Raw genomic sequence first — 13,688 nt, forward strand, 5'->3', positions numbered from 1 at the left:
TTGTCTGCATCTAGTACGTGCAGTATTCGTCTTATGTTATCAGTGATCAGGCGACCGCTTATGAAGCCAGTTTGGTCCGGATGAACTAAAGACGTCATATGCTTTTGTAATCTGATGGCTAATACCTTAGAGTACAGTTTGACGGTACGCGAGTTCGGTTCCGAGGAGGCTTAAGGGTCTGTAACTACCGCACTCGGTGGGGTCTTTGTCTTTTTTGAGAAGGACTGAAATGAGTGCAATATTGTCGTGTTTATGGAAGCTCCCCTCCTTGACTGAGTATAAGATCATATTTAGTAATAAGGGTCCAATTATGTCCCAACAAGAAAGGTACATTTCTGATGGGATACCGTCGCTTCCAGGAGCCTTACCATTTTTCATTTCGGATATGGCCTTCTTGAGTTCCTCTAGTTCCTCTAGTGTGATCGGTGCTTCTATTATATGGTAACTCAGAACATTGTACATATGTCTATACCGAACAACTGTGACCTCATTCTTCTTCTAAATTCATGCTATATTATGTTATTATGTTATTTGATACTATCTTGTCTAGCACAGTCTCTGGAGCGTAACAGTAAGAAGCATTTTGTATGAAAGTATTCTGTACTTCTGTATGACAACTATTAAAGAACTTGAACTTGAACTGTTTAGCGTCATCCTCCGAAAGTTTAGGGAGAATAATTTGATTAAGATATGTGTCCATTTTGTTTTGATCAAAGGTCGTTTCTGATTTATATAAGTCGGAGTAGAATTCTTTGAATGTATCGTTTATTATTTTGGGGTCTGTTTCAAGTACTTGTTGTTTTCTAATGGCAGTTATATCTGCACATTTTGCATTAATTATTAATCGCATGGCTAATAGGTGACTAGGTTTAGAACCTTGGGAGTACTGCTGTTGTCTTGTGCTGCGTATTTGCATTTCCGATTGTTGTCTGTATATGGCATTGATCTCTGTTTTTAGTACGTTAACTTGATTTTCTAGTCTAGTTGAGTTGTTGTATTTTAAAGAATTAAATAACGTTGAGTAAAGCGTTTCCAGTTCAGACAGTTTTGTGCATTGATTCTTGCGCATTATGGAGGAAAATCTATCAGTGAAATCCTTGATCATACCCTTTACCGACATCCATATTATTCTGGGGTCTTGCACCGCGTTTGCATTCTCCCGTAGGAATACTGTGAGAGCTTCTTTGAGTTGTGTAATGAATTCCTTGTTATTAAGCAGCATCGAATTAAAACGCCATCTTGGGGCCCGGGAAGATAGTATACCAAATGTTGCTTTTAGTAGTAAATAACAGTGATCTGATAGTGCATTGGGTATCATTTCCACTTCATATTTATCAAATAGTCTCGGGGATGCAAAGACATAATCAATTCTGGATAATGTGTTATGTCTCGCCGATCGACAAGAGTACTTTCGGGTCGTGGGATTAAGTGAACGCCATAAATCATTTACACCTGTAATCTTTGACCAATCCTTTAATGCTTTAGATGATAGTTCAGATTTATGGACATTAACACGTTGACCGCCAGCACCAGGTGGCGCTGATCCCCCTTCAGCGCCAGGTCTTTAAATGGATATAGTTTTAGACTGCGACATTTGCAAGTGCTTAAAATATATCTTATATTATAGCTATGGGTCTAATACACCCGTCGATTGTCAGTGAGTTGCTTCCAGTCAACATGCACAAAACAGATTGTTTTTTCATCCGATTCCGTACATTTCCATTTTATACCGTTTTGAATACGAGTATGGTTTGGGTGATTCTGAGTAATTCCAGGAAAAGACGAGAAAAAGGCATTTTAGTGTAATCCAGTCATCATGTTGTAATTTTTCGGCTGATTATCTAATCATCCTGAAATCAACGCTAGATTACCCCCCCCCCCGCAGCCAACGGTAATAAGCACATACACATACACACAGATAGCTTTGATCGCGGTAGAAAGAAATATCAGATCAACACAAGATTTTATATATAGAGTCCTTACCTGGTCTCTGATGTAATACAAAAAAAAGAATCCAATTATCTGATCGCCATTCCAGTTATCCACAGCAATCCTGTCCCCGACATTACCGAGCGTTACCCATGAACGGGCGGGTGGGGTTAGTGGTCCATGCCATCGTTGTAAAGGCCTGCCTTGCTTGAGTATTTAAACCCCGCCCCACGGCTCAGATCGGCTCAGAAAACACACCAGCCCATTTCCAATGGAGTGCAATAGCTCCGCAAGGCAGTAGAGGGCGGTGTTGACCGTCTGCCAGCTCAGACAGGGTCTGCAGAGGCTGCAGCCATGAATTATGAATAGATATAGCGAATAAACGATATTCCCATGGCGGGCAATAACGAGTTAACTCGTTTTTGGCAATTAATGTGTTAAAGGCACACGTCAACATTATAGGAAATGAGCTTACTGTCTTCTCCAGAGTCAGACAAGAAGATAGATATCAATGTTCTCTCATGCGTTCAGTAGAACGCTATCTGGCTGCAAGCTAGCCTAGCTTTGCACAAATGCTTTCCGGTTAGCTTGGAAACAGTCCAGAACTCCGACCACGGGACTAGTAGAGACTCGAGAAGTAAGTTAATAGCTTTGCATCCACTGGCAACTTGAAATCCCCCAAAATCCTAACCTTCCCTTTAAGGAGAATTAATGAGAGCTTTAGATTCTAGAAAATGTGTTTGTTTTATACACTGTATCTGTAGTTGTTTCCACCAATAATAATAATAATAACTTTATTTGTATAGCACCTTTCATAAAAATTGCAGCTCAAAGTGCTTCACAGCAGTAAAAAAAAAAAAAAAAAGACAGGCATAAAATGAGATAAAACAGACATATAATACGAGCGTAAAATAGATAGGGGCAAAATGGACATACAAGAATTGCAGCTTTAAGGGCTCCACAGCAGTAAAAAAGAGGCATGAGCACAAAATTGGCAGATCAATGCATAAAATAGATAGCAGCAAAGTGGACAAGGTAAGGCATTTCACATTAGGATCTAACATCCCAATAGGCCTCTTTGTTTACGGTTTGATTCAGTTTTAAAATAGACAGTAATAAAAAGAGTAAAATAGAATACACAGAGTAAAATGATGCAGCAATAAAATAGTTCCAATAAAATTAAATAGCCCTCATTTACAATACAATAATCAGTGTTGAAAACATTATCAACATACAGTACATAGTCATGTAATGAGTCTAGGTGGCACAACAGAGCACTGCACCGCTCTTAACACTTTGAGTTTCTTTACAAAGTTCAGTTCTAAAATTCTTTATAGAACAAAACCAAGAGGGAACAAACTATTTGCCTGGTTGACTGTAAATCTGTGTGTGTGTGGGTGGGTGGGTGGGTGGGTGTGTGCGTGTGCGTGTGCGTGTGCGTGTGCGTGTGTGTGTGTGTGTGTGTGTGTGTGTGTGTGTGTGTGTGTGTGTGCTTTAATGAAGAAAAAAAAACTCCTAACAATGTACATACTGTACAGTATTCAAGGATGTGGAATGATCTGTTGAAGAAACACGTGTGTCATGGTTGGCTAAAAACACTCACACCCACCAGCCAAAGAGGCAATAATCCTCATTAGTTCCCAGAGAGAACACTTACTGCACAGGACTTTGGCTTCTCCCTCTGTAGACCCCTAGAGCTCTCTGACTGGCCTGCATGTGAGTATACCGGCATCTGTAAGGATGCATGTAAATACGAACCTCCGTTATGTGTGAGTCAATGATCAAACCCGGGTTGTACCAAACCATAGGTTTATTTAACATCAAGTATAACGTGACGGCAAGAGGCAATTTGTAAGCAGTGGCACCGAAGGTACGGTGGCTCTTAGTAGTCAAACAGAATAATTTTTAATTTAGCCAATGATCTACAATGCATGCCATCCATCCTTCTGCTCGATTCTCACTAAACCTAGAGAGCAACTTGTAACTGCAGTATATCTCATTTCAATGGTTTGATCATTTGGATGAAAAATCTTATCTTTGAATGAAAAGAAGTTTGTTGAAAAGCACAAGGTTGTTGTTATTGTTGTTGACGTAGTTTGTGTTCTTCAAATGTTATTTCTGTATTCCTGTAATACCGGAGGCTTATATATTAATCAGATTGATTTTGACTCTGCGTAGTCAGATCAAGATCAGGAATTATTTTGCTTATTTTCTTTAAATTATTATCTTTATTATTATTAACTATGTTAATTTAGCTTTGAACTTTAATTTATCTGGAACATCTGTTACAATTTGACCTAATGTGGTTGTTTTCTTTACGAACATCATGGGTAAGAACTAAGAAGCTGCATGAATTTCCTACTATTGTTTTGACATTCTTTCATTTGATCAAAGAGATCAGATGAACTCTTCACGGCATGTGAGCCTCTTCGTCAATAAATAATGCTCCTCTCAGATGTTTCCTTAGGTTATGTAATAACTTGCATAAGCTTCCAATGTTCAGCAGGGGATCATGGTTACCTTACTGTATGCTTATGCTTTAAGCCAATTAAACCCAAACATTGGGTTAGATTAAGTTGAAGACAAGGCACGTGTGACAAAATGGTACAAAGCGTGTTCTTCTGCCCTGGTCATGTCTGGGACAGATAAGAATCTGCAGAGTAAGATGCAACTGTCTAAATAGTAACATTTTACAACATGTGTTAACACAGGCTCAGAACAAAAGCAGCTCAGCAAAACCACAATCCAAGGCACGTGTGTTGTGTATTAACCACCTCCAACCGGAAGAAAAAGCTGCAAAGGACAAACTATGGCTCATTCCAGGGGGATAGATGGAGCAAACATTAACCACTAAGAATAAGTGACTTAGCTGGGATAACTATTGGCAGGGAGCTTCCTGACTGCTCATAGTGAGATGTTAATCTGTGAAGTGTAAGGAGCTGAGTTTACAGTATGATGCCATTTCCAAAGATTATACAATGCTTCTACTGTACTGCTTCTACTGTACATGTAATGTAGTCATCATTTTGAGAGATGATGCAACTTTGATCTATTATCTCAGTTTTAGAACATCCTGTTGCACCTGAAGTGGGGGGACTGAGCCACCTCCGACATGTCACTTTTCACCCATGCGTTGGCCTGCCTGTTCGGCATGGGCTCATGGGTGGCCATCAACGGTCTGTGGGTGGAGCTGCCTCTGATTGTCCCCCAGATCCCGGAGGGTTGGTACCTGCCCTCCTACCTCTCCGTCCTCATCCAGATGGCCAACGCGGGCCCCCTCGTCGTCACACTCATGCACCGTTTCTGTCCAGGCGCCCTGAACGAGACCGCCGTCATATATGTGATCATTGGCCTGGGCACCGTGGCCAGCTTCCTGCTCGCCTTCTTCTGGAGGGAGACCGTGGTGGTGGCGGGCGCTCCTCGCAGCGTAGCCCTCCTCGTCCTCACCTTCTTCCTCTCCACAGTAGACTGCACTTCCTCTGTCACCTTCTTGCCCTTCATGATGCGCCTCAAGCCGCAGTATCTCACCACCTATTACATCGGGGAGGGCGTGAGCGGCCTTCTGCCCGCCCTGGTAGCTTTGGTCCAGGGAGTCGGCGTGGTCCACTGTATAAACAGCACGCAGATTCTGAACCAGACTCTCAATGGGTCCCATATTAGCACCGTGACGCACGACCTCCAGGCCCAGTACCAGCCAGCCAACTTCTCAGCCGAAGTGTTCTTCGTCTTCCTGAGTGCCATGATGCTAGCATGCCTGGTGGCCTTCCTGCTGCTGAACTACCACCCGGCCGTGGCGAGGGAGCGCTCCACCAGTCATTATACCAACAGGTTACAGAAGAATAGCAATGCTGCTGAGGCTTACAAGCAGACGAGCTGGACTGAGCAGAAGCCCATGATGGAGCCTTACAGAGGTTCTGACGTGAAGCCAAAAAGCCGATTTGGCACAGGGTATTACAGCCGCGTGCAAGTGCTGTACATCTTCACCATCCTCGCCTGGGCCAACGCCCTGACTAATGTGGTGCTTCCCTCGGTGCAGTCCTACTCCTGTCTGCCCTACGGGAACAATGCCTACCATCTGTCAGCCACCATGGCCGCTGTGTCCAACCCCCTGGCCTGTCTCATCGCCATGTTCTTCCCAATAAGGTCAGCTTGAATTATATATTGAATATTTGAATTATACAATGAATTTTGTATGAGCAATTATTCTCATGCTCTGTCAGTGTGAATAAGTAAGGGATAATCAACAATTCGGTGTGCGTTAAACGATTGTAAGGCATGACGTGGAGTTGATTATCCCTCTTATACCATGGTCATTTGCCAACAATATAAAATAAAAGCATTCGCACATGTTTGAATGTTTTGCACTCAAAATCGAAAGGTTATGAAGCAAGAGCTTACCATTGTCAGTGTGTACTTTCCCGGTCGTTAAATGATCAAGTTGATAAGTCAACTGTGCTTGACAGCTGTGCTCTTTAATGTTGCTATGGTTACAGGTTGGGTAGCAGATGAATTTAGAACAGTGATTACATTTTAGCAGAACCACGTGTGCATTAAATGGTTTTAAGGCACACCTGCCTGCCAATCAGAAAATAATATTCACCCAGACCATGGTATAACTAGAATTAGTGCCTGATAAACAAATTAAGCATACTGCAGGCCCAATCTGTGGTCCAAATGTAACAACATGGCCCCACTGAGCTCCTGATAAAAGAACTATACTGAGGTATGAAAGAAAACACTTGTGTTTCAACCTTCAAATTAAGCTCTTTCAGAATGCATGTAAAACCTTTATTTGACAAAACAAAAAAAAGGCTGGAATGTGCCTTTAAAGGAAAACTGCACCAAAAATAAATACATTTAGTCTTGTAAACAAGACGAAAGTCTTTCTCTGGTCTGCATCCCCTTAACACACTGGGTGCCATGCAGTATGCCCATCTTTACCACTCTCTGCCAGTGCTGTAACCCTATGGAGTGGCTCACCTTCTTTGCAGGGCTATAGCTTTTTAAATATTATAGCTATATCGACATTACTATGGCCCATTCAACATCGGGTATCTCTCGTTCCGGATGTGGGAACGTTATATTTTTCCATTCATACATTGTCGTGTTAGTACCGTCGAGAATATAAGTGTTTTTAGACTGTATAGCAGTAATTCCTAGAACGCGCGTTATAGGCCCAGACGCGTATTATACATTATCGATTGGCGTTTCGTCCCTATATACACGCTATATAAAAAATTTCAAATGCATATGATCGCTATACATTATGCTCCCAGCATGCGTGAAGGAAAAGGGGGGGGTCGTTTATGATTCCTTGATTGTCACTAACGGCTTTCTTTAGTAAGACACCATACGTTGATCGGACAGATTGCAATGAAATAAATGCACAATCGAGCTGGAAATAACGTTAGATTCCTCTTACCTCTGGCCGATGTGTCTGGAGAAAAAAAATTCCAATTATTTGACGTCGATCTGCTAGATCCATTTTCCGTTTGTATGACGCAATAAACGCAGAAAGCATATTGATTCTTGCATCTCGAAAGCGATCCAATGCACTCGAGGTGTGTATATTGATCCACGTAACAACATATCTCTGGCGGAGCTTTTTCCCTGATGCACCGAGTGCCACTTCCGGTTTAGAGTGGAGTGTAACTCGCCCGAAATCCACCAGGCGGTATTGAGGCATTGCAATATCAGACCGGGTCCAGCTGGCTCCCGGAGGCTTCCTGGATGAATTATGAATGCCAATAGCGAATAAAAGAAATAACGATCATAACAACGAGTTTACTCGTTGTTGGCACTCAACGCATGGCGGCCAATAAGTTAACGAGTATACTCGTTATTGGCAATTAATGTGTTAACAATTGTGTGTATTGAGCCGTATTGTACCCATTCTGCAATCTGTTAATAAAATCTTCAATCAATCAATCAATCAATACAAGACAGCTGATAGTTTTGGGATACAGTATGTGTAAGATTATGGGCATAATAAATAAATAAATTTGGTGGAATGTTCCTAACTATATACTACATACCCCCCACACAGGTCCCTACTGCTAATGGGGGTTCTCTCCATCGTAGGCAGTGGAGTGGGAGCTTACATCATGTCCATGGCTGTGTTGAGTCCATGTCCACTATTAGTCAATGACACCTCAGGAAGTGTCCTTATGGTGAGTATGTCAGCTACTGTAATTGTGGTTTCATGTACTGAACTATTAAAATATAAGACACAGTATATATGGAAGTGACAAAAATAAACCTTTGCCTTTATGTCTGTTGCTCCACAGGTGTTGGCTTGGATAGTCTTTGTTCTCACTCTGTCTTACGTGAAAGTGATCATCGGAGTGATCTTGCGAGACGAGGGTCACAGCGCCCTCGTGTGGTGTGGAGCTGTGGTGCAGTTTGGCTCTCTGCTGGGTGCTATCACTATGTTTCCATTGGTCAGTGTGTACAGTCACTTTTCATCAGGAGACCCATGCAACACAAAATGTCCCTAAAATGAGGACTGTGTGCTATATACAGACTTTCATATTCAATCAATTTGCCCTCTGAGGTTGAGCTAATGGTCACATCGATGATTACACAGGATTAATAGAATCCACAAATTGCATTTTTCTCTTACAGTGGATATGCTGATGTAACATTACCCAAAATGTTAGAACGGTTGTTGTTGATGATGACTAAAGCCCTTTGAAGTGTATCCACCTGGATGTCAACAGAATCAAATAATTTCCTATAATTGCAATCTGCTGCCTTGACGATATTACATAATATACTTGGATTACTCTGGTTGGCTCATCAGTAAAGCTGAGTGGTGTAAGGACACTGAGTGTGGTCATTAACAATCAAGCATCTCTACAGTATAATGTCTAGTTAACATAAGACCACGCCCCCTCAGCCTACTTAGAGTTGGGTGCACTAAAACAGTTTTAACAAATCAATACATCTGAAGCTGAAAAAAATATTTAGGATATTAACATCTCACAATAAGCAATTTATGACTGGATAAAAATAAATCGTTGTACTGGATCTTTAATATTCTTAGCAGGATTCTATCTGTAGTTTAAGGAGAGACATTTGAAACTCAGGGAAGTTAGAAATTATAATTGTATATTTTCATAACTGAATAAACAAACTGGGCAAATTGGGTCCATGGAACACTGTTTGAAGCTATAAAACTATACCTGCAAAGTTACTGTTTCACTGTTGTCGATTCATGATGACATAAGAATAATTCTAAGATTTGCATGTATAGTATATGTTTTGTAAACTAATTGTACAGTAGGCTCTGCAAATGTAAAACACACACTCTCCCCTTTAACAGGAACATATTGCACATTTAACTGGAACATAGTGCATCTTTAACTTTCTGGGCATGGCTAATGGTTGAAAAGAAATTATCGTGAGTCTTCTAATGCTACTGCGGAACCTTATCAGCACTGGTAAGCCACCTAGCTTGGCTCATCAGTTGCAAATGACATGAACATGGTTACAACACAGAGGGGCCGCTTCTGGTAACATCAGAACAAAAACAGCACCAAAATCAAATTTTCCCAAACTCACTGGCATATATATATAGGTCAGTAATACTCTGGAATGATCTGCCAAAAAACATCTAATCTACAATACATAACGAAATGACTTTCCAAAAATATATTAAGAGATATCTTGCAAACTTGTAAAGTATGTAACTGTTATCTGTGTTTTTTATTATTATTTTTTGACTGGAATGTTAGATTTTATTTTATAATGTGAATTTGTATATTAGCATTTTTGTGTTTTGTTTTATTTTAATTTGTATTTTTAGTTGTACATTTGTATTGTATTTGTTTTGTCCAGGACCCTAGAGGCTCTTTCATGTGTCTCTAATGGGGATCCTAACAAACAAGTGCACCTTAAACTGGAACAATGGAAAGTAACCAGTGCACTGATGTACCAGTTGGGTAGAAAGAGAAGAATTCAGACATGGTAACTAAGTGTAGCCTTTAGTGTCTCTGGATGTTCCGTTCTCAGTGGATAAAGGTTTATGCCTCTCGCAGTTGAGGAAATGACTACTATGTGATGAATTTCTCAATAGCTTTAGTTCTGGACAGGACCTCCTCCTCAGGCTGTAGGGTGTCTTGTGTCATGGAGGACTGTAGATATACAGAGCGATACATTATATCACAATGTTGCTACTGTAGATTGGAACTATGGTATGGGCCTTTCGGACAAGTTAAAATGACTGGACTTGTGCTTAAGGTCCACAGAGTGCAGACTGAGCTTGGAAATTCAGCCGTTTGTTTTAGTGCTCCAGCTTCTTGGAATAACTCGCTGAAAATCAATACCCCACTATGGACAAACATGATTACATGTTTATGTGACTGGAATGTTGAGAGAAATAATAATTTCAGTGGTAAAATGTAGTGAAGTTCAAACTAAACGATTATTATAAATGCTTCACTAAAATGAATGATTTGTTAACATGTTAATGGAATCTTTATTTTTTATATGAAGTGTACATGCATTTTAACAAACATTTAACAAAAACATAAACATGAAAGCATAATAATGAATCTGTATTGAATCTGAATTCTGTAACCGACTTATATGACTAATGTATGAGATACGTTCATTTGAAAATGGAAGGTTTCGCCTGATGGGGAGTTAATTTAGTGACTGTATGACAAATGGATCATGAGATGCACTAATTGAAATGTCTGTCCTGATGGTAGTGTTAAAGGTAAGGTCATGGTAAGCTCACCAACATCAATAACTTTATTCCTTTTGGGGTCATGAATGTGCACAGCAAATGTCACGGCAATCCAGCCATTAGTTTATGAGATATGGTGAGAAAAGGAGAGAGGAAAGGCAGAAAGAAAGAAATAGGGAGATTGAATTGGTCTGGCTCTTAGTCCTGCGACAGCCCTAATCTATTAGCTCATCATGACCCAAATCAGTGACTGCATAACTGCCCTTCTAATAGGATATTATACAGCCATTTCAAATAAATTACTGTATAAGATAAAGCCAACAAAAGATAAATGACTGCATAAATTTAGGGGAATCTCATATTAAATAATGACTCTACATAGTGTTATCTATAGCACCTTTTAAATAGTTGTAAAAATGTAACACACTCGCTTTTTCCTTGCATTACACACTTTAGTTTACCATCATTTCCACTTAAAGTCGGGCAGGAAATTTTTTTGTTGCTGTCTGTTGCTTGAGCCCCACTGTCCCTCAAAATGCCTGAACATGTGCTGGTAAATACATTTCCCCTCAGTTGCCCAACTCTCTGTCATAATCTCTAGATTATATGGTTACATTATTTCACATTATATTCAGGGCCATGTCTATTTTATTATTATTATAACTTTTAATTTTTTTAAACAGTTATGAAAACCATTGAAGTCAATGCCCAGGTCTCTGTTGCTGATGTTGCTCAAAGGTTTTACTGAAGCCCCGGTACAGGTGCTACTGTAGGCATATTTACCATTTATTTGATACACATGGATCACAGTCTGATGGCTGCAGCCAGGAGGAACAAAAACAACAAGGCCCAATGTCAAGAACAGGGCTGCTCTCATTGGTTATCCCCAAAGATTTTCAAAACAACAGACATGTAAAATATATTTGATACTTTGTTTTCACAAGAGTTAAAGGATTTAGGTAGGGATGTCCAATATTATCGGCCGATATTGGCATTAAAATTTAAAAATTTAATTTTTTTTTATTGCAAAACAAAAATTATTAAAAGTCAGTACTCAACACACAATGCATAATGAAACTAACAATTAAGGTGGCTAAAATGACATGCAAGTACAGAAACGGAAAACAAAAAAAAGTCTATAATAATATTTTACCGTATACAGTGTATATCCAACGAAATTACCAATTATACCAATGCCTTATACAGGATATACCCCTAATACCTATTATCTAAAACCCTACACACATATGCTCCAGCTCGAACCCCCCCCTCCCGGACCCCTCCTTGGATAGTACCTCCATTATCCCTCACTCCTAACCAGACACTACCATTATAAGCTAGCTTTTATTCTCTCCACCACTTCTAACCACATTGACAATCTTATCTTATTTTTTTTACATTTCTATAGCCTTTATTTACCCAGGCAAGCAAGTAAGAACAAATTCTGATTTTATTTATTGTCAAAGGTATGCATAATGTTGTGTTAATTCCACAACAAGAGATATGTAATGTTAATTACCTGAAATTATTCAGTTTTTTGGGGGGGGAAACCCTGCATATATCGGTATCGGTTGATATCGGTATCAGAAATTAAGAGTTGGACAATATCGGTATATCGGTATCGGTAAAAAAGCCAACATCGAGCATCCCTAGATTTAGGAGGAAAATTTAGCACGGCAACATTATGGGAATGTGCTCACCGTCTTCTCCAGAGTCAGACAAGAAGATAGATACTGTACCAATTTCCTCTCTGTGCGTCCAGTAAAGCTATCTGGCTGCAAGCTAACCTAGCTTAGCACAAATAAATGAAAGTAGATATGGACCACTAGCCTAGCTTAAAAGTGTTTTTGGCCAACAGCTAGGCTAGCTGGTCCGTATCCACTTCTATTAATTTATCAAGTTCAAGTTTCTTTATTAGTTGTCATACAAAAATACAGAATACTTTTATATGAAATGCTTCTTTCTGTTTTGCTCCTGAGAGTGGGCTAGATAAAAATAGATAAGTATAAAATATAACTCAAAAGTTCGTAAACAAGTGTTCAATATACATATACAATGCAGAGTAGAAAAAGTAACTGAGTTACAATACAATATACTGTACAGTACAATGCAGAAATGGGATGAGGTACAATTTAGGGTAAGGTGTAATGAGGTATGAGTTGTAGTGCAAATCTCTTTACCAATATATATAAGTGTGTTAAAGTGGGTGCTGCAGTGAGTTGTTTATTTATTTTTTTTTTTTGTAAATGAGTGAGTTGTTTATTTAAAGTGAGTGTGTGCGTGTGGATGTGTGTGCTGTGAGTGTATTTGATGGTTTGTTACATAGTGTTATTGTCATAGTTCTGGCTTTCCAGATGAATTTATAGATGAGGGAAAGTCAGTAAGTAAGAAAAATGAGGTGGCAGAAGGATTCAACAGATTCTTTGTTAATGTGGGGCCCAAACTGGCGGAGGAGATAACCCCGCCACAAGGGGAGGTGTTACAAATTATTTTGAAGAACGAAACCCAAGTACTATCTTCTTGAGAAAAAACGGATAAAAATGAAATTATTTATACTGTGAACAATTTTAAGAATAAAACAACAGATTGGAACGACATTGACATGACCTTAATTAAACAAGTAATAATAGCCATAGCAGACCCACCCACCCACCCCCCCCTAATGTACAGTCCCCTCCCCATCATATACTCTGTCAGGATCTAGGGGTAACAGTACTGTATATTGGAATACCGTTTATGTCACAAATGTATCGGTACATAAATGTCATGTATGTTGTGTATGTCATAAATGTCTATATGAATTGAAAATGGGGGACCCTGATGGAAACAAGACAAACGTCTTTCTCAGGTCTGCATCCCCTTAACAATTGTATGTATTGAGCCGTACTGTATTGTACCCATTCTGCAATCTGTTAAATAAAGTTTTCATTCATTCATTCATTCATTAGTGCATATTTGTAACCTCTCATTCAAACTGGGTGCCTTCCCCACCAAAATGAAAACTGCAAAAGCGATACCGATCTTCAAAGCAGGTGAGAAAAATCTATTCACCAATTACAGGCCGGTT

The 13,688-nt window shown here is 39.7% G+C and overlaps 1 protein-coding gene across 1 annotated transcript; it reads left to right on the forward strand.

The window, feature by feature from the left end:
- Window positions 1-5,041: 5,041 nt before the first annotated feature.
- slc52a3-2a (solute carrier family 52 member 3-2a) lies at window positions 5,042-8,426 on the forward strand (the record flags this gene model as incomplete). The annotated part of the gene is made up of 3 exons (XM_084312948.1): window positions 5,042-6,072; window positions 7,976-8,099; window positions 8,217-8,426. 3 exons carry the CDS (start codon window positions 5,042-5,044, stop codon window positions 8,424-8,426), a joined length of 1,365 nt encoding a protein of 454 aa, XP_084169074.1.
- Between the last annotated feature and the right edge of the window lie 5,262 nt (window positions 8,427-13,688).

This window comes from Notolepis coatsorum, assembly GCF_963971535.1.
Source record: "Notolepis coatsorum genome assembly, chromosome: 4".
Lineage (NCBI taxonomy): Eukaryota > Metazoa > Chordata > Actinopteri > Aulopiformes > Paralepididae > Notolepis > Notolepis coatsorum.